Consider the following 14,793-nt stretch of genomic DNA (forward strand, 5'->3'; position numbering starts at 1 on the left):
TCACTGGGGGTCTTGCCTTTCCAGTGCTTTTCATTTTTATGCCCTGTGATTTTTGGGAAAGCAGGAGCCTTTTACTGTCGATTCTGGGTTACCCAACTGGGTAAGAGATAGTCTAGATAATGCAAATTTAGAGTTCAATATCAAATCATTTCCATTTAGCTTTGGAGTCATCTGAAAATTTGGATTTAAATGTTGAGTGGGTCTTATGTTCTTGGAATTGTCATTAGAAACCAGATACAGGAGTTACTGGTTGAGATCATACATGGTTATGTCCAGGTTATTGGACTTAACCATGCTGGTCACTGACCAGCTTTATCCCCCATTGAAAACGAGTAGACTGGCATTCTGGATTATATGTCAGTCTCTTATGAGGTTGGTTGGCATTACTGAAAAAATAAAAGTTGTGGATCCGCAAACCCATAGACTATATAGGCTATGTTCCCCTGCAGAATTCTAACTACATGGCCACCTTATCTTCCTAACATCAAGTGGGAGCAGTCTGGCCGGTCCATCTTGTTCTCTTGATCTTGAGTCCTCTGCCAAAGACCTCCCCCTTTTCTGCACCAGCACGTACGTCACAGCCCTGAAGAAAGTGTAGACATCTGAGATACGTTAACAGTGGGGGAGGGCTGATATCCCGTGAACAGACACATAAATGCCTGTTAGACCTGGAAATTGAAAACCAGAGAGGCGGGGCCCCACTGGTTTTGGCCCAGGCCACCAGCCCCTGGTGTTCCCAGCAAAATGTTCCCAATGTGGGAGTTTGAGGAAGCAGGGAAAGGCAGGTGGTGTGAGTTTATTAGGACTTGAGGCCCTCAGCCTCGCACTGAGGCCAGCTGAACCCCCAGAGCGTGCTTCCTGCCCTCCTGTGGGCTGCTACTCCTAAAGGTACTTGGTTTCAACAGTTATTTGTGCATCAGATTAAAGACTGAAGGGAGAGGGAACTGCAAGCCTAAATTCTTCATATCATACGCCACCTCCCTTTCTCTTCTTATTATATAAGCAATTCATGTGAAAAACAAATAAGGCAAACAAAACAAAACAAAATTACCTGAAATCTTGCTATCCAAAAGTTACCATTAGTATTTTGGTGTATACTTGTTCCAGATTTTTCTTTATTTTCAACCCTTCATTAAGGCCATTGTAGTGTTGACAGATGATGCTGGCACAAGCACTTGAGATGAGGCTCCTCTTTTTAAAATACTGTATTTGCATTTGGTTTAATTTCTCTCGGGCCCTGCCTTGCCTGGTCCCCAGCGTGGTGTTTTCTGCTGCAGTCTCTGTAAATTGGAGTTGGGGTGATGGGGCGGTCAGGCAGGGCTGTGTGTATCTGTGTCTGTACGAGGGAGGGCGGGCACACTTTCCAGTGTTTCTGGGCAACAAGCAGGCACTCACTGCAGTTTCCTATGCCTCAGGCCTGGGCTGTGGAGACAGGGGAAGTACCAGGAAGGGGTGGACGACCCCGACCCAGCTAAATGGAAGGCCCAGCTCCGCTGTGCGTCAACAAGAGCAGGGAATTCAACCTGATGTACGACGGCACCAAGGAGGTGCCCATGAACCCAGTGAAGATATATCAAGTGTGTGACATCCCCCAGCCCCAGGGCTCTATCATTAACCCAGGTGAGGCCCCAGCTGCTGGGGAGAAGGTGGACAGTGTGCCAGGTTCTGGGCTGGACCCTTAAAGCGATAGTCGACTTGAAAGTCGCCTCGCTTACAAAGTTGAAGACTGGTAAATAAAGCAAGAAATGCTGTCCCTAGAAAGAACCCAGAGAACAAAAGATATAAACTCAGCACAGTCTTCCTGCCCACCCAGTGGAACAGTAAAGCATTAGAAAGAAGAGGGGGTATTGAGTTCTATAAAAAATAACTTCTCTTGGGACTCAACACTGAGAAGAGAGGCCAGGTAGTTTAGAAGAAGGAGGGCTTAAAACTTAGAAGGTCTGAGTTATAAACCTCGGTCTTTCCATTTCACTACTTGTGGGACATTGAAACAAGTCATTCAACGTTTTGAGCCTCAGCTTTTTGCACTATAAAATCTGGGTTCTCATCTTTCCTGCGTATTTCAAAGGCTGTTCTAAGAATCAATTGCCATGACATCATGAAGGCTATTAAGTGCTCTTTATAAATGATGGGTAAGTGATCATTTAATTTGTATGGTATTTTTCCTAGGAGAATACCACCTGATCCCTATATTTACTCAATGTTTAGCCAGTTCCGACTAAGAGCCAGATAATTTAGACTTGACCTCCAGTGAATCTAGTGAGGCTCTGCCATGAGGGAAGGGTCTGTCTTCACAGTAAGCTTATAAAGGAGAGAAGCTGTGCTCCTTGGGTCCTTAGAAGGGATGCGAATGTGTAGAAAGGGGTTTAGAGTAGGAATTAAAAGATTTCTAGGAGAAGGGAGTAGGGTCTGCAGCTCCTGGATAGGGGAGGGGATGAGAGCTTGCACTGGGGCTCCGTAGGAGGAGCTGGGAGTGGGGTGAACACCCTTGGTTCCCACTCTTTGGCATTGAGGGTGCACACTGAACCCAAGGAACCTCTGTGTTGGCAGTGCCTAGCTTGAACAGTGGGTCAGCTGCAGGGACGACAGTGCAACGTGAGCGCCTCACTTTTGACCTTTGTGTGTGTGTGTGTGTGTTTCTCGGGTAGGATCCACTGGATCTGCTCCTTGGGATGAGAAAGATAATGATGTGGATGAAGAAGATGAGGAAGATGAGCTGGACCAGTCACAGCACCACGTTCCCATCCAGGACACCTTCCCCTTCCTGAACATCAATGGTGAGTGGGGTGGGGGGTGGGACCGAGGCATGGAGAGGATGTAAGGGGCTTTGATTTTGCAAGCATTGACACCATATCCACCATTGCACTGGGAGCAGCGACCAGGCCCTGGGGCCAGGCTGCCAGTCTGTTAGCAAGTCGGAGTCATAGGCAAAGGAACTCCGTAGGCATAGTTATCCCAGTGGGGTGGCTTCTAGGCAGAGAGAGCATCTTCTGAATCTTATGTGATAATTCAGAGAAATTAAAAAATTAAATTCATTCTCAATCCCGCATACAAATACACAAGCTGTTACAAATTTTGCTGATTTCCTTCAGGCCAAGTGCAGGGATCCTTTTCGTGAATTGTAGGCAAACTCTTCTGCTACTTCCCTCGGTACAAATTTTCTGTCACTGCCTTAACAGCCTCTGCTAAGGCTGTATCGTGGGAAACTTGTGGCTCTACAGCTGTTAATACTAGGCTCTGATAAAATTTCTCTATTAGAGACTTTTATCTTTTTAAAATTAATTAATTAATTAATTAATTTTTTGTGGTACGCGGGCCTCTCACTGTTGTGGCCTCTCCCATTGCGGAGCACAGGCTCTGGACGTGCAGGCTCGGTGGCCATGGCTCACGGGCCCAGCCGCTCCGCGGCATGTGGGATCTTCCCGGACCGGGGCACGAACCCGTGTCCCCTGCATCGGCAGGCGGACTCTCAACCACTGCACCACCAGGGAAGCCCTATCTTGTTTTTAAATTGACTTTTTGAATTCAGCTTCCCAGGAAAGATGCGTTTAGAGGTTGGAGGGTCCCTGTGAGACAGAGCAGATACTGCACCTCCCACTGCACGTTCTGAGGACGCTCAACCACAAGGTGAACTGCTCTTCCACAGCATCTTCCCTTGAACTTTTCACTGACGTGCTCGTAGTCATATGACGTGCATTCAGTTGAGTAGCTTTTCACTACTTTTCTAAGTTCCATCTGGCTGCTAGGGTCAAATGAGATACTTTTGCCACCTAGAAAATTTAGTATATCCAGATGATTCCTGTAGGATTTTGGAGTCCCCTTCCCTAGGTGATGCCCCTTCTTTTGAGAATGAGGAAATGACTCTTATCTGTCTACTTGCCCTCCTTCACTTACCCTGTCATTTATAACCTTGCAAGCAAGTGATGAGTCAAGACAACGATCATAGAGCTCTCTCAGGTTAATACTGCCACAGCTACATTCCCACTTGGTGCAATTTTAAGATTTGGACATTTGGAAATGTCAGATCCTTTCCCAAATCTTTGGCTCACTCATTCTGTTATTCTCACCCCTTAAAAGGATACAACCCATTTCCAGGATCATGATTTCCCTTTTTTTTTTTTTTCATGTTTTTTTAAAGCTAATATTGTGTGTCCTTACGTTATGGGGCACCTTGGATCCTTTATGGAAACATGTGAACATATATTAAAAATAAAAAAGTAAAATGTGGCCCTACAGCCACAGCGGGATTTCATTGCCCTGAGAGAGGAGTCGGGGCGCATCAGTGACTTCCACGAAGCCTATACTTTCAAACAGGCTCCGGGCCAGCCAGTTTCCGGCTTAAGCAAGGAGAAGGTTCCAGCGGTAACCAACAAGGAGAACCTGGCGACGCCGGTCTCGACTCCATTCCTGGAGCCGACCCTGGGGAGCGACGGCTCTGCGGTCACTTTCGGGAAAACCCAAGAGGATCCCAGACCATTTTGCATGGGCAGTGCCCCACCGAGTGTGGACGTCACCCCCACCTACACCAAAGACGGAGCTGACGAGGCAGGATCAACCGATGGCAAAGTTCTGAAACCAAAGCCATCTAAGCTGGCAAAGAGAATCGCAAACTCCGCTGGTTACGTGGGTGCCCGGTTCAAGTGTGTCGCTACCGGACTGTACGCAGACTCCAGTCAGCTCGGCCGGGAGCAGCGGGCATTGCAGGTGAGCCCCCGCCACCCGAATTTCAGGAGCCTGAGCAGTTGTCAGGTTTTTTTAATGTGTGAAGAGGAGGGGGCCGGGGGTATGATAGGGCAGGACACCGGGCTGATTTGGTTAATGAAGCTTAGGATAATTTAAATGTTTGAAATGTGTCCAGTAAGGGGACGTAAGTGGATACTTGAAGTTATTCTGTAGATTTTAAGTGAACTCCACTCGAATGCTGATAACGGAAGTTTTAATTATTGCGAAGGATATCTAAAAGACTGCGTGACGTTTACCTATCAGTCGCTTTGATTTCTCTGCCGTTACTGTACGTTAACAAATATACCTAAAAGCGCTGCTCAGAATGCCTTACGTGATACTTGGTGGAGGTGTGTAGCGGCCGCATGTCTGTGAGATTCGTGCAATTTTGTTTTTCCACCAAAAAAACAAACAAACAAAAAAAAACAAAAACACAAACCTTGCTTAAAGGGATAGAGTATGTATTTAACTTGCTAGTGAATGATAGATGTTGTATAGGAATTTCCTTAAGGTATTTTACTTTTAATTAAAAGACAAATAAAGCCAAATTGTTTTGCAATGTTAAGAAAAAAATTGGTTCATGCTTATAAAAATGGATGAAGTTATCTAAATGATCCATTGAGTGCCCATTTTAATTACATAGATGGAAGGATTACAAGAGGACAGTATTTTATGTCTACCCGCTGCTTACTGTGAGGTCAGTTCTTCAAATTTTTATTACTAGAATCTTCCATAAACCTTTTGAGTTAAATTTCATTTCCAAATATACAAAGGGAAGTTTGTGGGCCATGGTCGTCTTTATTCATTGTGCATTTGTTTTCTTTTCTGTTGTGTTTTTGTTTCGCTTTCTTTGCATTGTATTTTTGTTTTGTTTTATTTACCTTCGAAAGAGAATGTCTGTCTGTATGCCACAGTGTATGTATGGCTATACATACACACCACATATATCTCTACATACATACGGCTTTACGAATAAAGAGTGTGTGACTAGTTACACATAGACACTCTTACGTTTTTATCGTTCAATTTTAAAATATCTCAGTTGTATCATAAATTGTGGTTGGTTTTGGGCAAACTTTTCTTTGCAGATACTTTCCTTTAAGGTAAGGGCAGTGAAATAGCTTTGGTGGTAAGGTGTGTCTTTTTTCCATCTCCGTTCTCTTTGTAGCGTGCAGTGATGCGCTTCTCAGAGTTGGAGATGAAAGAGCGAGAAGGTGGCCACCCGACGACCAAAGACTCCGAGGTGCGCAAATTCAGCCCCGCTGACTGGGAAAGGCTGAAAGGAAGTCAGGACAAAAAGCCAAAGTCGGTCGCCCTGGAGGAGGCCATTGCCGACCAGAACGACAGTGAGAGATGTAAGTGAACCCAGGCGGCTCGCGTGTGGTACCATGTCGGTGGGAACGGGGCGGTTCCTCTCCCAGTGCCGAGGGAGGTGAGAGGAAACAATACGCTTCCGACGGCCCAGCGTCTGGGTGCTGGCTGTTCGGAGAACGGGCTGCTCTGGCCACCCTTCCCAGCTGTGGATTGCAAGGCTGGTTGTCCTTTTGAGCGTTGCGGCATCCAGGAGTGAAGCACCTATGAAATGTTGTTTCCTGGCACGCATCTCCTTTTTCCGGAGCAATGCTAGTCCTGTAGTTAGTAATAGTCTGATACAGTAGAGCAGAGGAATGGCGGTGCAAGACCTCCAGCGTAGCAGGTATGTGTTCTGTTTTGTAGCAGGTACGGATACGGGTTTTTGGTAGCAGTGGAATGACACTTGCAGCCAGAGCCAGACCCTCCAGAGTGACAGTCTCCTATGGGAGGGAGTGGAGAGTACTCGGATTCTCCCTCCAAAGGCAGAGGTTTCGTTCAAATGAGATGAGGGCTGATGAAGGCACCAGAAAGATGAGCATAATTATTTTCTGTGGCAGGCTTGTTTGCAGTCATTAGGAGTTGACAGCACGCTCCAAGGGCGTGGGATCAACGAGGGCGTTCTTCCTACCAGACGGGGTGTATTCTGTTTTGGAGGCCAAATTGGAGAGAAAGCTAGTGTTTGCCTCGAGTCACACTCTGCGGTCCCATCAGCTGCTCCCCCACTGGGGTTGACTTCGGGCTTTGCCCTCGAGACTTCCTGGGCTAATGAGATGTGTTGGCAGCAAGTGGAGGTCTTTCTCCCGCTTTCTTCAGTGTGCGTGCTTGTGGCCTGTGGCCTGCAGCCTGCTCCGGACCCCAGAAACCTCACCGGTGATGGTGAGTGAGGGCACCTAGGTGAACGTCGAGGACAGGGTGGGCGTGAAATCCTCCTGAGACGGGACAGTTGGGGGTGGTGGGCACGTTTGGGAGGCCCAGGCCCTTGGACCCAGTCGTAGGGTCGGCGTTCGCCCGCATGCTTAGGTCGTGGGTGCCTGATGCAGTTCGGGAAAATTGTGGTCAGCAACAGCGTGTGCTTCTCTGTGCTGCTTGGAGCACTGCCCTGCCCCAGCTCATCTTTGGGGTCAGACAAAGGCCTGTGGCCAGGGTTCTGGGTAAGCCACACCGGGACCGGTTTGTCCTACGTGGCTCCCGTAGAAGGGGATTTCTGGGGCTAGTCAGTGGCGGCCTTACCCGAGGGATGGGGCTCTTGATGTGCCTGGAGTAGACGATTCCGAGCTCCTCCCCCTCGGGATTGGAATGAAAAACGGAGGGTCCAGGCCACCCTGGAGTGAAGCAGCAAGAAGGCCTCCCTCCTTGCCTGTGCTCACAGCTGACACGCAGCCCTTACTCTCCTGAGTGGCCTCATAACTCAGCTCTTGGGGAAGTTTCTCAGAGAGACGTGGTAAAAGTGGGCAAGGCCAAGTTCACGGGGATGCACTTTTCTGAGGAGGGGACCTGCCTGTTCTGGGTGGACGGTGAGGGAGGCTGGAGGAAGGGAGTGGGCAGTTAACCTGCCTCGAGTCTTCTCGCCCTTTTCTCCAGCAACGTGGCCAAACCCAGGGTGGCCGCTGCCCTTCACGTCTCAGTGGCCTCACCCGCCCTTCTTCCCAGAGACGTTTGTGTGCGTCCTTCCCAGTCTTTCCTGCTGAGCTTGGAGACGAGAACTCGGTGTGGCTGATGGGGAGCAGGGCCTGAGCCCCAGATGATTCCGAAAGCCCCCTCCCCCCACCGCCTGCCTCCAATTTCAGACCGACCGACGGGTCTCTTCCTGGAGCACCCGGGACATGGCCCAGTGAGCCATGAATCGCCACCATGGGAGGGCAGGAGAAGGGGTGGGGAAGGTGAGGGGCTCCGTTTGAAAGGTTGGGGCAACGGAGGTGGGTTCCCCATCCACCCTCTATCTTGTAGAGACGTGGGGTTTGTAAATAGCTGGTCAGGAAAGGTCACCTGAAGGGGCCACTGTTCTTACCACGGCCTCCACATCCAAGGCACAGCAGGTGTTCATTCCATTCGGCTGGATATGAACGGGCCTTCTTGTTCTTGGGCCATCATGTCTTGAGCTGATACGGGCTCAGGTCCTTCTCATGGGTGTCGGTGTGGCCGAGAGCCGAGCTGTGAGCACATGGGAGCTGGGGCGGGGATTTGGGGCGGGCAGGGGTCACAGAGAGGGTCCAGGATGCCTTCAAGATGCCTTCCCCCTTCTGAGGCAGCCCCTACCCATGGAGGGACCAGGAGCTTCCAAGGTGGTGGGTGCTGTTTGCGTGGCCCTGGTTGTCCTGGTGCGGGTGCATCTTGTTGCTAGGGGCTTGTTTAAAAAAGAAATTAACTTGAAAACACAGTGGCTGAGATACTCATTTATTCTTTATGATCACATGGGTGGCTGAGTGAAATTTTTATTTTGGAAGTTCACCAAATGAGTTTGGAGGTTCCTCAGACTTGGAAGTTCATCACTAGGAACCCTCAGTGGCATTTGAAGATGGGGCGGGGCAAGGAGGCATTGGTCCCTTCCTTCTCAAACTTGGAGTAACCATCTCCCTTGCCAACCACTTGGCTGGGACAGACCTAGGACCTGCTCAGTGGCAGTGCCTGGCCAGGAGCTGGAGGAAGCCTCAGTCGAGGGGCTTCATGAAACTTCTTTGCTCAGGGAACTTCTCTTCCAGCTGAGCACCTGCACGTTTGTAAACTACTTTGGAACAGAGATCCCCTGCACTCCTTCTGTAGCGGGTGTAACTTTGAACAAGGTTAGCCCTGACTGGAGGTGCTATAGTTAAGCTACAGAGAAGGGGATTTTAATCCTGGGGAGCCTTCCAGCGACTCAGAACCCTCTCACCTCGTTTAGGCCTCACTGGGCATGGCTCAACAGTGGTGAGGGTGCTTTGCTGCCACAGTGACTTGTAAATGTTGCTGTGGTGATGCTTCTGTGAGGTGATGCTATGGTACAACCATAATGAATTTGGGATATATGTGCTGTGAGTCATAGGACCATGCTGCAGGGACCACGTTCACATCTTGCTTAGACTGGGTGACGAAGGGCACATGGCTTCCCACTTTTAGAAGGGCCAAAAGTAGCAATGATGGCAAAGCCTGATGGTTAGGATCCCCGTGTATCTATTTATCTCCCCATCTCCTTTGCCCTCAAGGGTCATCCTCCTGTGGGTCGTGGTTAGAACAGTCTTTGAGAAGCTCCAAGTGACACGGAGCCTCTACCCCATAGCTGGTGGCCATGGGCATCTTGGGCAGTCGGGGTGGGTGTCCTTCAGGGTTATTAGTGGCCTGGGTAAGGTCACACTAGCGTAAGGTCTTGGGGGGCCTTAGCTGAGGGGAATTGAGATCTTTGCCCTAAAAGGCTCCGGGGTTGGGGGAAGGGTGGATGGACCTAGTTTGGAAAAAGAAACTTTCAAATTGGACATGGGGGTTCTTAAGGCAGCCCTTCCATTCCTTCATGGATCCCCTCCCACGGAGCTTTTAGGGAAGGCTGATTGGACCAGATTGGACCCGAGAAGTCCAATGGTGTAACCAGCAGGGCTCACCTCTTAAAATTTCCTACATTTCAGGCCTGAGATTCAGGCTGGTCTGAAAGTCTTGGCATCTTTTGGTTAAAGGGATTTTTCCAGCCTTTCTCTGTGCTGAGCCCGGCCCGTGATTATGAAGCCCACCCTGGAGGGAGGCTAGCAGTAACATTCCCACTTTACAAGTGAAGGGGGGCCGAGTTGTAAAGCGGCGCCATTCCTGCCCGAGTGTTTAAGAGGGTCACAGAGCAGCCGGAGTGAGAGTTGCAGCACGCCGTCTTCACCGGGCCTGCGGTAGCCTGGGCTGCATCACCCGTAAGCACAGGCCAGGAGTTTGGGGCAGGAGACCCTCGCGGTTGGGGTGATCCCACCATTCCGGCAAGAGTAGATGGGGATCTGCCCCACCTTGGGATACCCTTGGAGAAAAGCTAAGTGTGTTCCACCATTGAGAACACAGGTCAGGCTAGCCCAGGCCAGGGTGAGGTTCATCCCCACAACTGGCTGCCATTAAATGCTGGGAATGCCCCCAAGAGAGGCTGATCAGGGGACCAGCCGGCTGGGCAGAAGTGGGAGTGATACTTGAAGTGGTCTAGGGAGAGGAGGAGAAATGCGAGCAGCATGTGAGGGGTGTGTCCATGATTTCATCTAGAAAAACGGGCTGTGGGAGCTTAGCTCAGGTGTTAACGAAATACCAAACTCATACACCCACCCCCACCCCCGGCCGGTGATGGACACAGGGTCATCTTCGGGGAACTCTTTAACAGCACAGTGATCATTATGGAATTATTTGTGTGTTAGAAACAATGTGACTAGCAAAGCAGTTGAACGGTTTCTTTGGCTAGAGCAAAAGTGAGGAGTGATGTTAGGCTGGGCTGATTGGAGGAAAAGCCCCAAGTGGATGCTAGATTGAGCAGAGGGGCCAGGAGCAACACAGGCGGAGCTGAGGTGTGAGCAGTTCAGCCCTGCCCGCCGCACCCCCCCCCACCCCACCCCCATGAAGGGGGTTGGAGTCTTGTCTTTGAAATGTCCTTAGATGCTTGTTGCCTGGGAAGGAAGGCGTGGAGACGTGCCAGGTGGGTGACTGGTGTCACTGAGGGCCTTCTTCCTAGACAGGAAATAGGAGCAGCCCCTCGATGGCAGTGAAATGCTTTTCCCCCCACGGGTGTGGAAAGAGGACAGACGGACTTGTAGCAATCTGGTTGAGTTCTTTGAAATTGCCGTTGACCCTTGTGTGTGCACCAGGAAGCCTTTCCTTTCCCTTTGCCAGGCTCCTCTTGCCTTGGTCTCCCCAGCTTCCCAGCCTCCCACCATTCTTTCCCTACCCTTTTGCTTCACCCTCGCCCCTGCTGACCCAAGTGAACATTGGTGCTATGTCTGTGTAGATGGCAGTTGGGGGCTATTTGGTCTCTTGATGACATCAGCCTTTTTTGTTTACTAGCAGCTGTTTCCATAGTCATTTGTAGCTCTGCCCTGATTGGTTGGATCTTACTGTGAGGTCACTCACCCCCCCCTTTAAAAGTAAGCCACCTTGGAGAGTTAAGCAGTTAGGGAGTGATCTCACATGCCTATAGACGGATGGTGTAGATGCCTCACCTTGACCCTTGAAGGATGGATTGTGAGTGGGCTACGCGCCTCATTTTCTGCTTTCTTTGCTGGTTGTGTTCAGCTGTCCTTCCTTCGGGACGTCTTTCTGAGGGTTTTGTGCTTCCGGCGCGTGAGGCCCCTGGTCTCCAAAGGGGGGCGGTCTGTTGGTAGCAGATTGCCTTGGGCATGGGGGTCCTGCCTGCTCCTGGTGACCTTTGTTCCCTCCTTTCCGGGTTGTCTCCCCTCCCCTAGGGGAGTGTTATGATGGAAGCAAAGCTGACCGCTTTGAAGCCCCAGAAGACAGTGATCTTCCTGAGGACATGGACACGGAGCCCCCCAGAGAGTCCCCCGCCGACCAGGCGGCCCCGGACGCGTCACGCAGCCCCACCCTCCGGCTGAACAGAAAGCGCAAGGTGTCTGGCAATAGGAACCACACTGAGACCACTGTGCTCCCGGAGGACTCTCTGCTGAAAGCCAAGCGGAGACGGGTCTCCAGAGGTGAGCTCGGTTTGGCTTCGGGCCCGCAGGGCACCCTACGGAAGTCCTGGAGCGGAGCAGTGGAAAGTTCCAGTCCCACCCTGGAGCCCTGGGGGGAGCCACTCACACCTCCCCACCCCCCACCCCCCCAAAGCCAGGTGCCGGGGCTGGAGCCCAAAGGTGGCCAAAGGCAAATAGGCCCCCTCCCGAGACTTGGTGACAAGTTCCAGCCAACACAGTGACCACACCCGTCCCCTCCCCCACCCCTGTTAGTGATGTGTAAGACAGTTTGTTCCCCCCCCCCGCCCTGGGGGGCTTCTTCATTAATTTGTAGTTATTTCTCCATTAGCTGACTGGCCTGAGAGTGAAGTGATAGACAGTTCCTCTAACCACTTAGAAGAGCCACATTATAGTGAGCTGACCAACCTGAGGTGTGCATTGATTTAACAGGGCTCCATCCCAGAAAGCAGCGCCGCTTGCTGCACCTTAGAGAACGGGGGGAGCAGAGAGCAAACCTGGCCGGCAGGGCAGGAAGGAAGTGACCCAGGCGGTTCAGCCTGCGGTCACCCCCCAGGGCAATAGCATCTCCAAAGAGAAACCTGGCAGGAAAAGGGCAGAGGCCAAAAGCAACAGCAGCTGGTTGGAGGAGTCCCTTAAATGCAGTGACAATGAACAAGATACGCACGGGACGGGGGGCGCTCCTGGAGGGTGGATCACCCGCCCTCTGTGGGAAACGGCCCTGGAGGGGACCTGAGCGCCATCCAAGTTGACAAGAGTAGCGTGTGGCGAGCGGGGAGTTTTCTTCATGAGGTCCTTTCAGCCTGCACACTTCCTTATGGAATGGACAGTGAGGCGGGAGCTCGACTTCCTGGGCTGCTCCTCATCACCCAGCCCGCGGCTGGGCAGGAAGGGAAGTCTTGGGTGACCCCGGGCGCTTGTCAGTGCCCTCATTCCAGCCTCAGGCTGTCCCCAGTCGCCCTGTCCCGAGCACCCAGGCCCCCCATGGGTGGGGACGGGAGCGCACGAAGGGCTGACTTCTGCCCTCTCTTGCGGCCCTTTGAAGCGACTTGCCATTTGGCGTTTCGTGGGTTAGCCTATTTGCCGGTTGAATGTGGGATGATTAAAATATTAGTGCTTTGAAAACATAATTGGTATATCTTTAAAAACTGAATCTGCTCCAACGATCAGTGCTAACAATGGGCTTTTCTTTCCTCACCGGCTACAACTGTGTAACGCCCGCTGCTTCTCCCCCTGACAGATGTGCTGTGCACGGACGGAGAAATGGATTGGCAGCCTTCGCCCCTTCCGCAGAAATACACCGACAACAGCGAGAAACCATCCGGGAAGCGACCGTGCAAAACCAAGCATTTGATCCCTCAGGAGCCCAGGCGGGGCTTGCCGCTGCCAGGGGACTCCTAGGTGGACAATGCGGATGGCAAGGTACCTCTTGCCCCTGGCTCTCCCCTGCCCCCTGGCCCTATGCAGGCACATCCCGCCTGCCTACTTCTCTGCTTCTGGGGACAAAGCTTTCCTTTTCCTGAACCCCTCCCCCCAAAACGTCCCTGCCCCTTCCTAGGGGACCTGTCTGCTGGGTGGTGGTGAAGTCTCCAGCGAGTAAAAATGCAACCCCTTCCTCGCGCCCCGCCTCCCCCAGACAGAGAGGAGGAAAAGTGCTTTCCTCCACTCAGGTTTGTAACTCAGGGAGGAGGCGAACCAGGCGGGTGGTGGAAGGACAGCCTGAAATGTGTGCGCTGCCTGGTTTCGTGACAGGTGACCGTCCGGAGATTTTGAAAGCGGCCTGAGCCCAGTTCCGACTATGATCTTTCGCTGGCCAAGCAGGACCAGAAGCCCTTGGACCGTTTGCAGCAATTGTTACCAGCTTCCCAGGCCTCGCAGCTGACATGCTCAAGCTCCCCTCCAGAGACCACCCAGTCCCGCCCGATGCCACCGGAAGCGCGGAGACTTATTGTCAATAAGAACGCAGGCGAGACCCTCCTACAGCAGGCCTTCCGGCTTGGCTACGAGGTGAGCATCCTTGTGGGTGCCCCGGATTAGGATCCGCCGGCTGCTGCTCCTTGGGTGGGGGACACACTGGCTGGGGATGGGGGGCGGGTCTCAGAGCCCAGCCCCCTCCACGTGGCGGGCTGGGCTGGGTGTTCCAGCAGGGTGTTTGCGTTGGCCCTGCTCACACTGCGGGCTCTTTGGTGGCTTGTTCAGTCGTGGTGTGAAAAGAAAGGCAGGCCTCTCTGATGTTCCATTCCCGTTCAGGCAGGTAGGCTGCTTAGGCCAGTCCGGCTCACTTATCTCTGATACAAAATCTGACCTAACCCAGGGCTTGGCAACCAGGGGAATTTTAATGAGCCCTTTTGGATTCTGAATAGCAAGAAGGAGAGTAGTTATTAGCTCTACTAAGTTGTGCTGTTTGGGGCAGAGTGATGCCCCTGTGGGGTAGCGGGTGGGACGTGTCTGTGCAGAGTAGGGGTGGGAGTGGGGCAGACCTGAGCAGTCTCTTTCTGAGAGGGCACGGGAGCCGAGGGCTGATGGGCGGGGAGCAGGGGTTGAGCCTTGCACAAAACTCCCTGTCCACACTGCTGTATCCCAACCCAGCACGGCTGATGACAGTGACAGCCTCTATTGCTAGAGCAACATAGAAAGAGAGCTGATATCTGCCTAAGCCCGTGTGATCTGTAGTAACTCCTTTCACCCTGTTAACATCTTCACTTGGGAGTAACGAGTACTAGCCCACTCTCGGATGAGGAAACTGAGCCTCAGAGGGGTTAGCTGATCCCCGTACAGGTAGCAATCCAGCAGTGCTCCACAGCCCACCACGCTCCTCAGCAAGACTGGCTCACACTGGAATTGCCCTTTTTACAGTTCAAAACCTCTGTGAGACAGATGCCTCTCCATGCCCTGTGCAGTTCCCCCACCATACTCGTCAGTAGCAATTGTGATGTAATAGCCCACAGGGCAAAGGCATTTTTCTGTGCTGGCATCAGCCCTCTGGGAGTTGAATGGTGACAGTAAAACGCGGTTGAGCAGGCTGAGCGTGGAGGTGTGGCTGAGCACTGGGGTGGCAGGACCCAGGCTGGCCCGGAGCCCTGGCGCCCAC

At 51.9% G+C, this 14,793-nt stretch overlaps 2 protein-coding genes across 2 annotated transcripts; both read left to right on the forward strand.

Annotated features, from left to right (window-relative positions):
- The first annotated feature begins 1,242 nt into the window (after positions 1-1,242).
- LOC309808902 (BCL-6 corepressor-like) lies at positions 1,243-6,521 on the forward strand. The gene is made up of 6 exons (XM_082629473.1): positions 1,243-1,620; positions 2,649-2,777; positions 4,298-4,704; positions 5,366-5,419; positions 5,891-6,077; positions 6,439-6,521. Exons 1-6 carry the CDS (start codon positions 1,476-1,478, stop codon positions 6,462-6,464), a joined length of 948 nt encoding a protein of 315 aa, XP_082485599.1. The 5' UTR covers positions 1,243-1,475; the 3' UTR covers positions 6,465-6,521.
- A 207-nt stretch (positions 6,522-6,728) lies between these two features.
- On the forward strand, positions 6,729-11,977 carry LOC309807234 (uncharacterized protein). Its single transcript, XM_082626581.1, has 2 exons — positions 6,729-6,951; positions 11,460-11,977. The coding sequence occupies exons 1-2, from the start codon at positions 6,846-6,848 to the stop codon at positions 11,924-11,926; spliced, it is 573 nt and encodes a 190-aa protein (XP_082482707.1). The 5' UTR covers positions 6,729-6,845; the 3' UTR covers positions 11,927-11,977.
- The last annotated feature ends 2,816 nt before the right edge of the window (positions 11,978-14,793 follow it).

Source organism: Mesoplodon mirus, assembly GCF_964341445.2.
Source record: "Mesoplodon mirus genome assembly, chromosome: 7".
NCBI classification, from domain to species: domain Eukaryota; kingdom Metazoa; phylum Chordata; class Mammalia; order Artiodactyla; family Ziphiidae; genus Mesoplodon; species Mesoplodon mirus.

Coding starts and splice junctions, on each gene's coding strand:
- LOC309808902 (XM_082629473.1), top strand. CDS start 1,476: ATGGAAGGCCCAGCTCCGCTGTGCGTCAACAAGAGCAGGGAATTCAAC. Junction 1,621..2,648: donor GGGCTCTATCATTAACCCAG/GTGAGGCCCCAG, acceptor TTTCTCGGGTAG/GATCCACTGGATCTGCTCCT. Junction 6,078..6,438: donor CCAGAACGACAGTGAGAGAT/GTAAGTGAACCC, acceptor TCTGTTTTGTAG/CAGGTACGGATACGGGTTTT.
- LOC309807234 (XM_082626581.1), top strand. CDS start 6,846: ATGTGTTGGCAGCAAGTGGAGGTCTTTCTCCCGCTTTCTTCAGTGTGC. Junction 6,952..11,459: donor CAGAAACCTCACCGGTGATG/GTGAGTGAGGGC, acceptor CCCCTCCCCTAG/GGGAGTGTTATGATGGAAGC.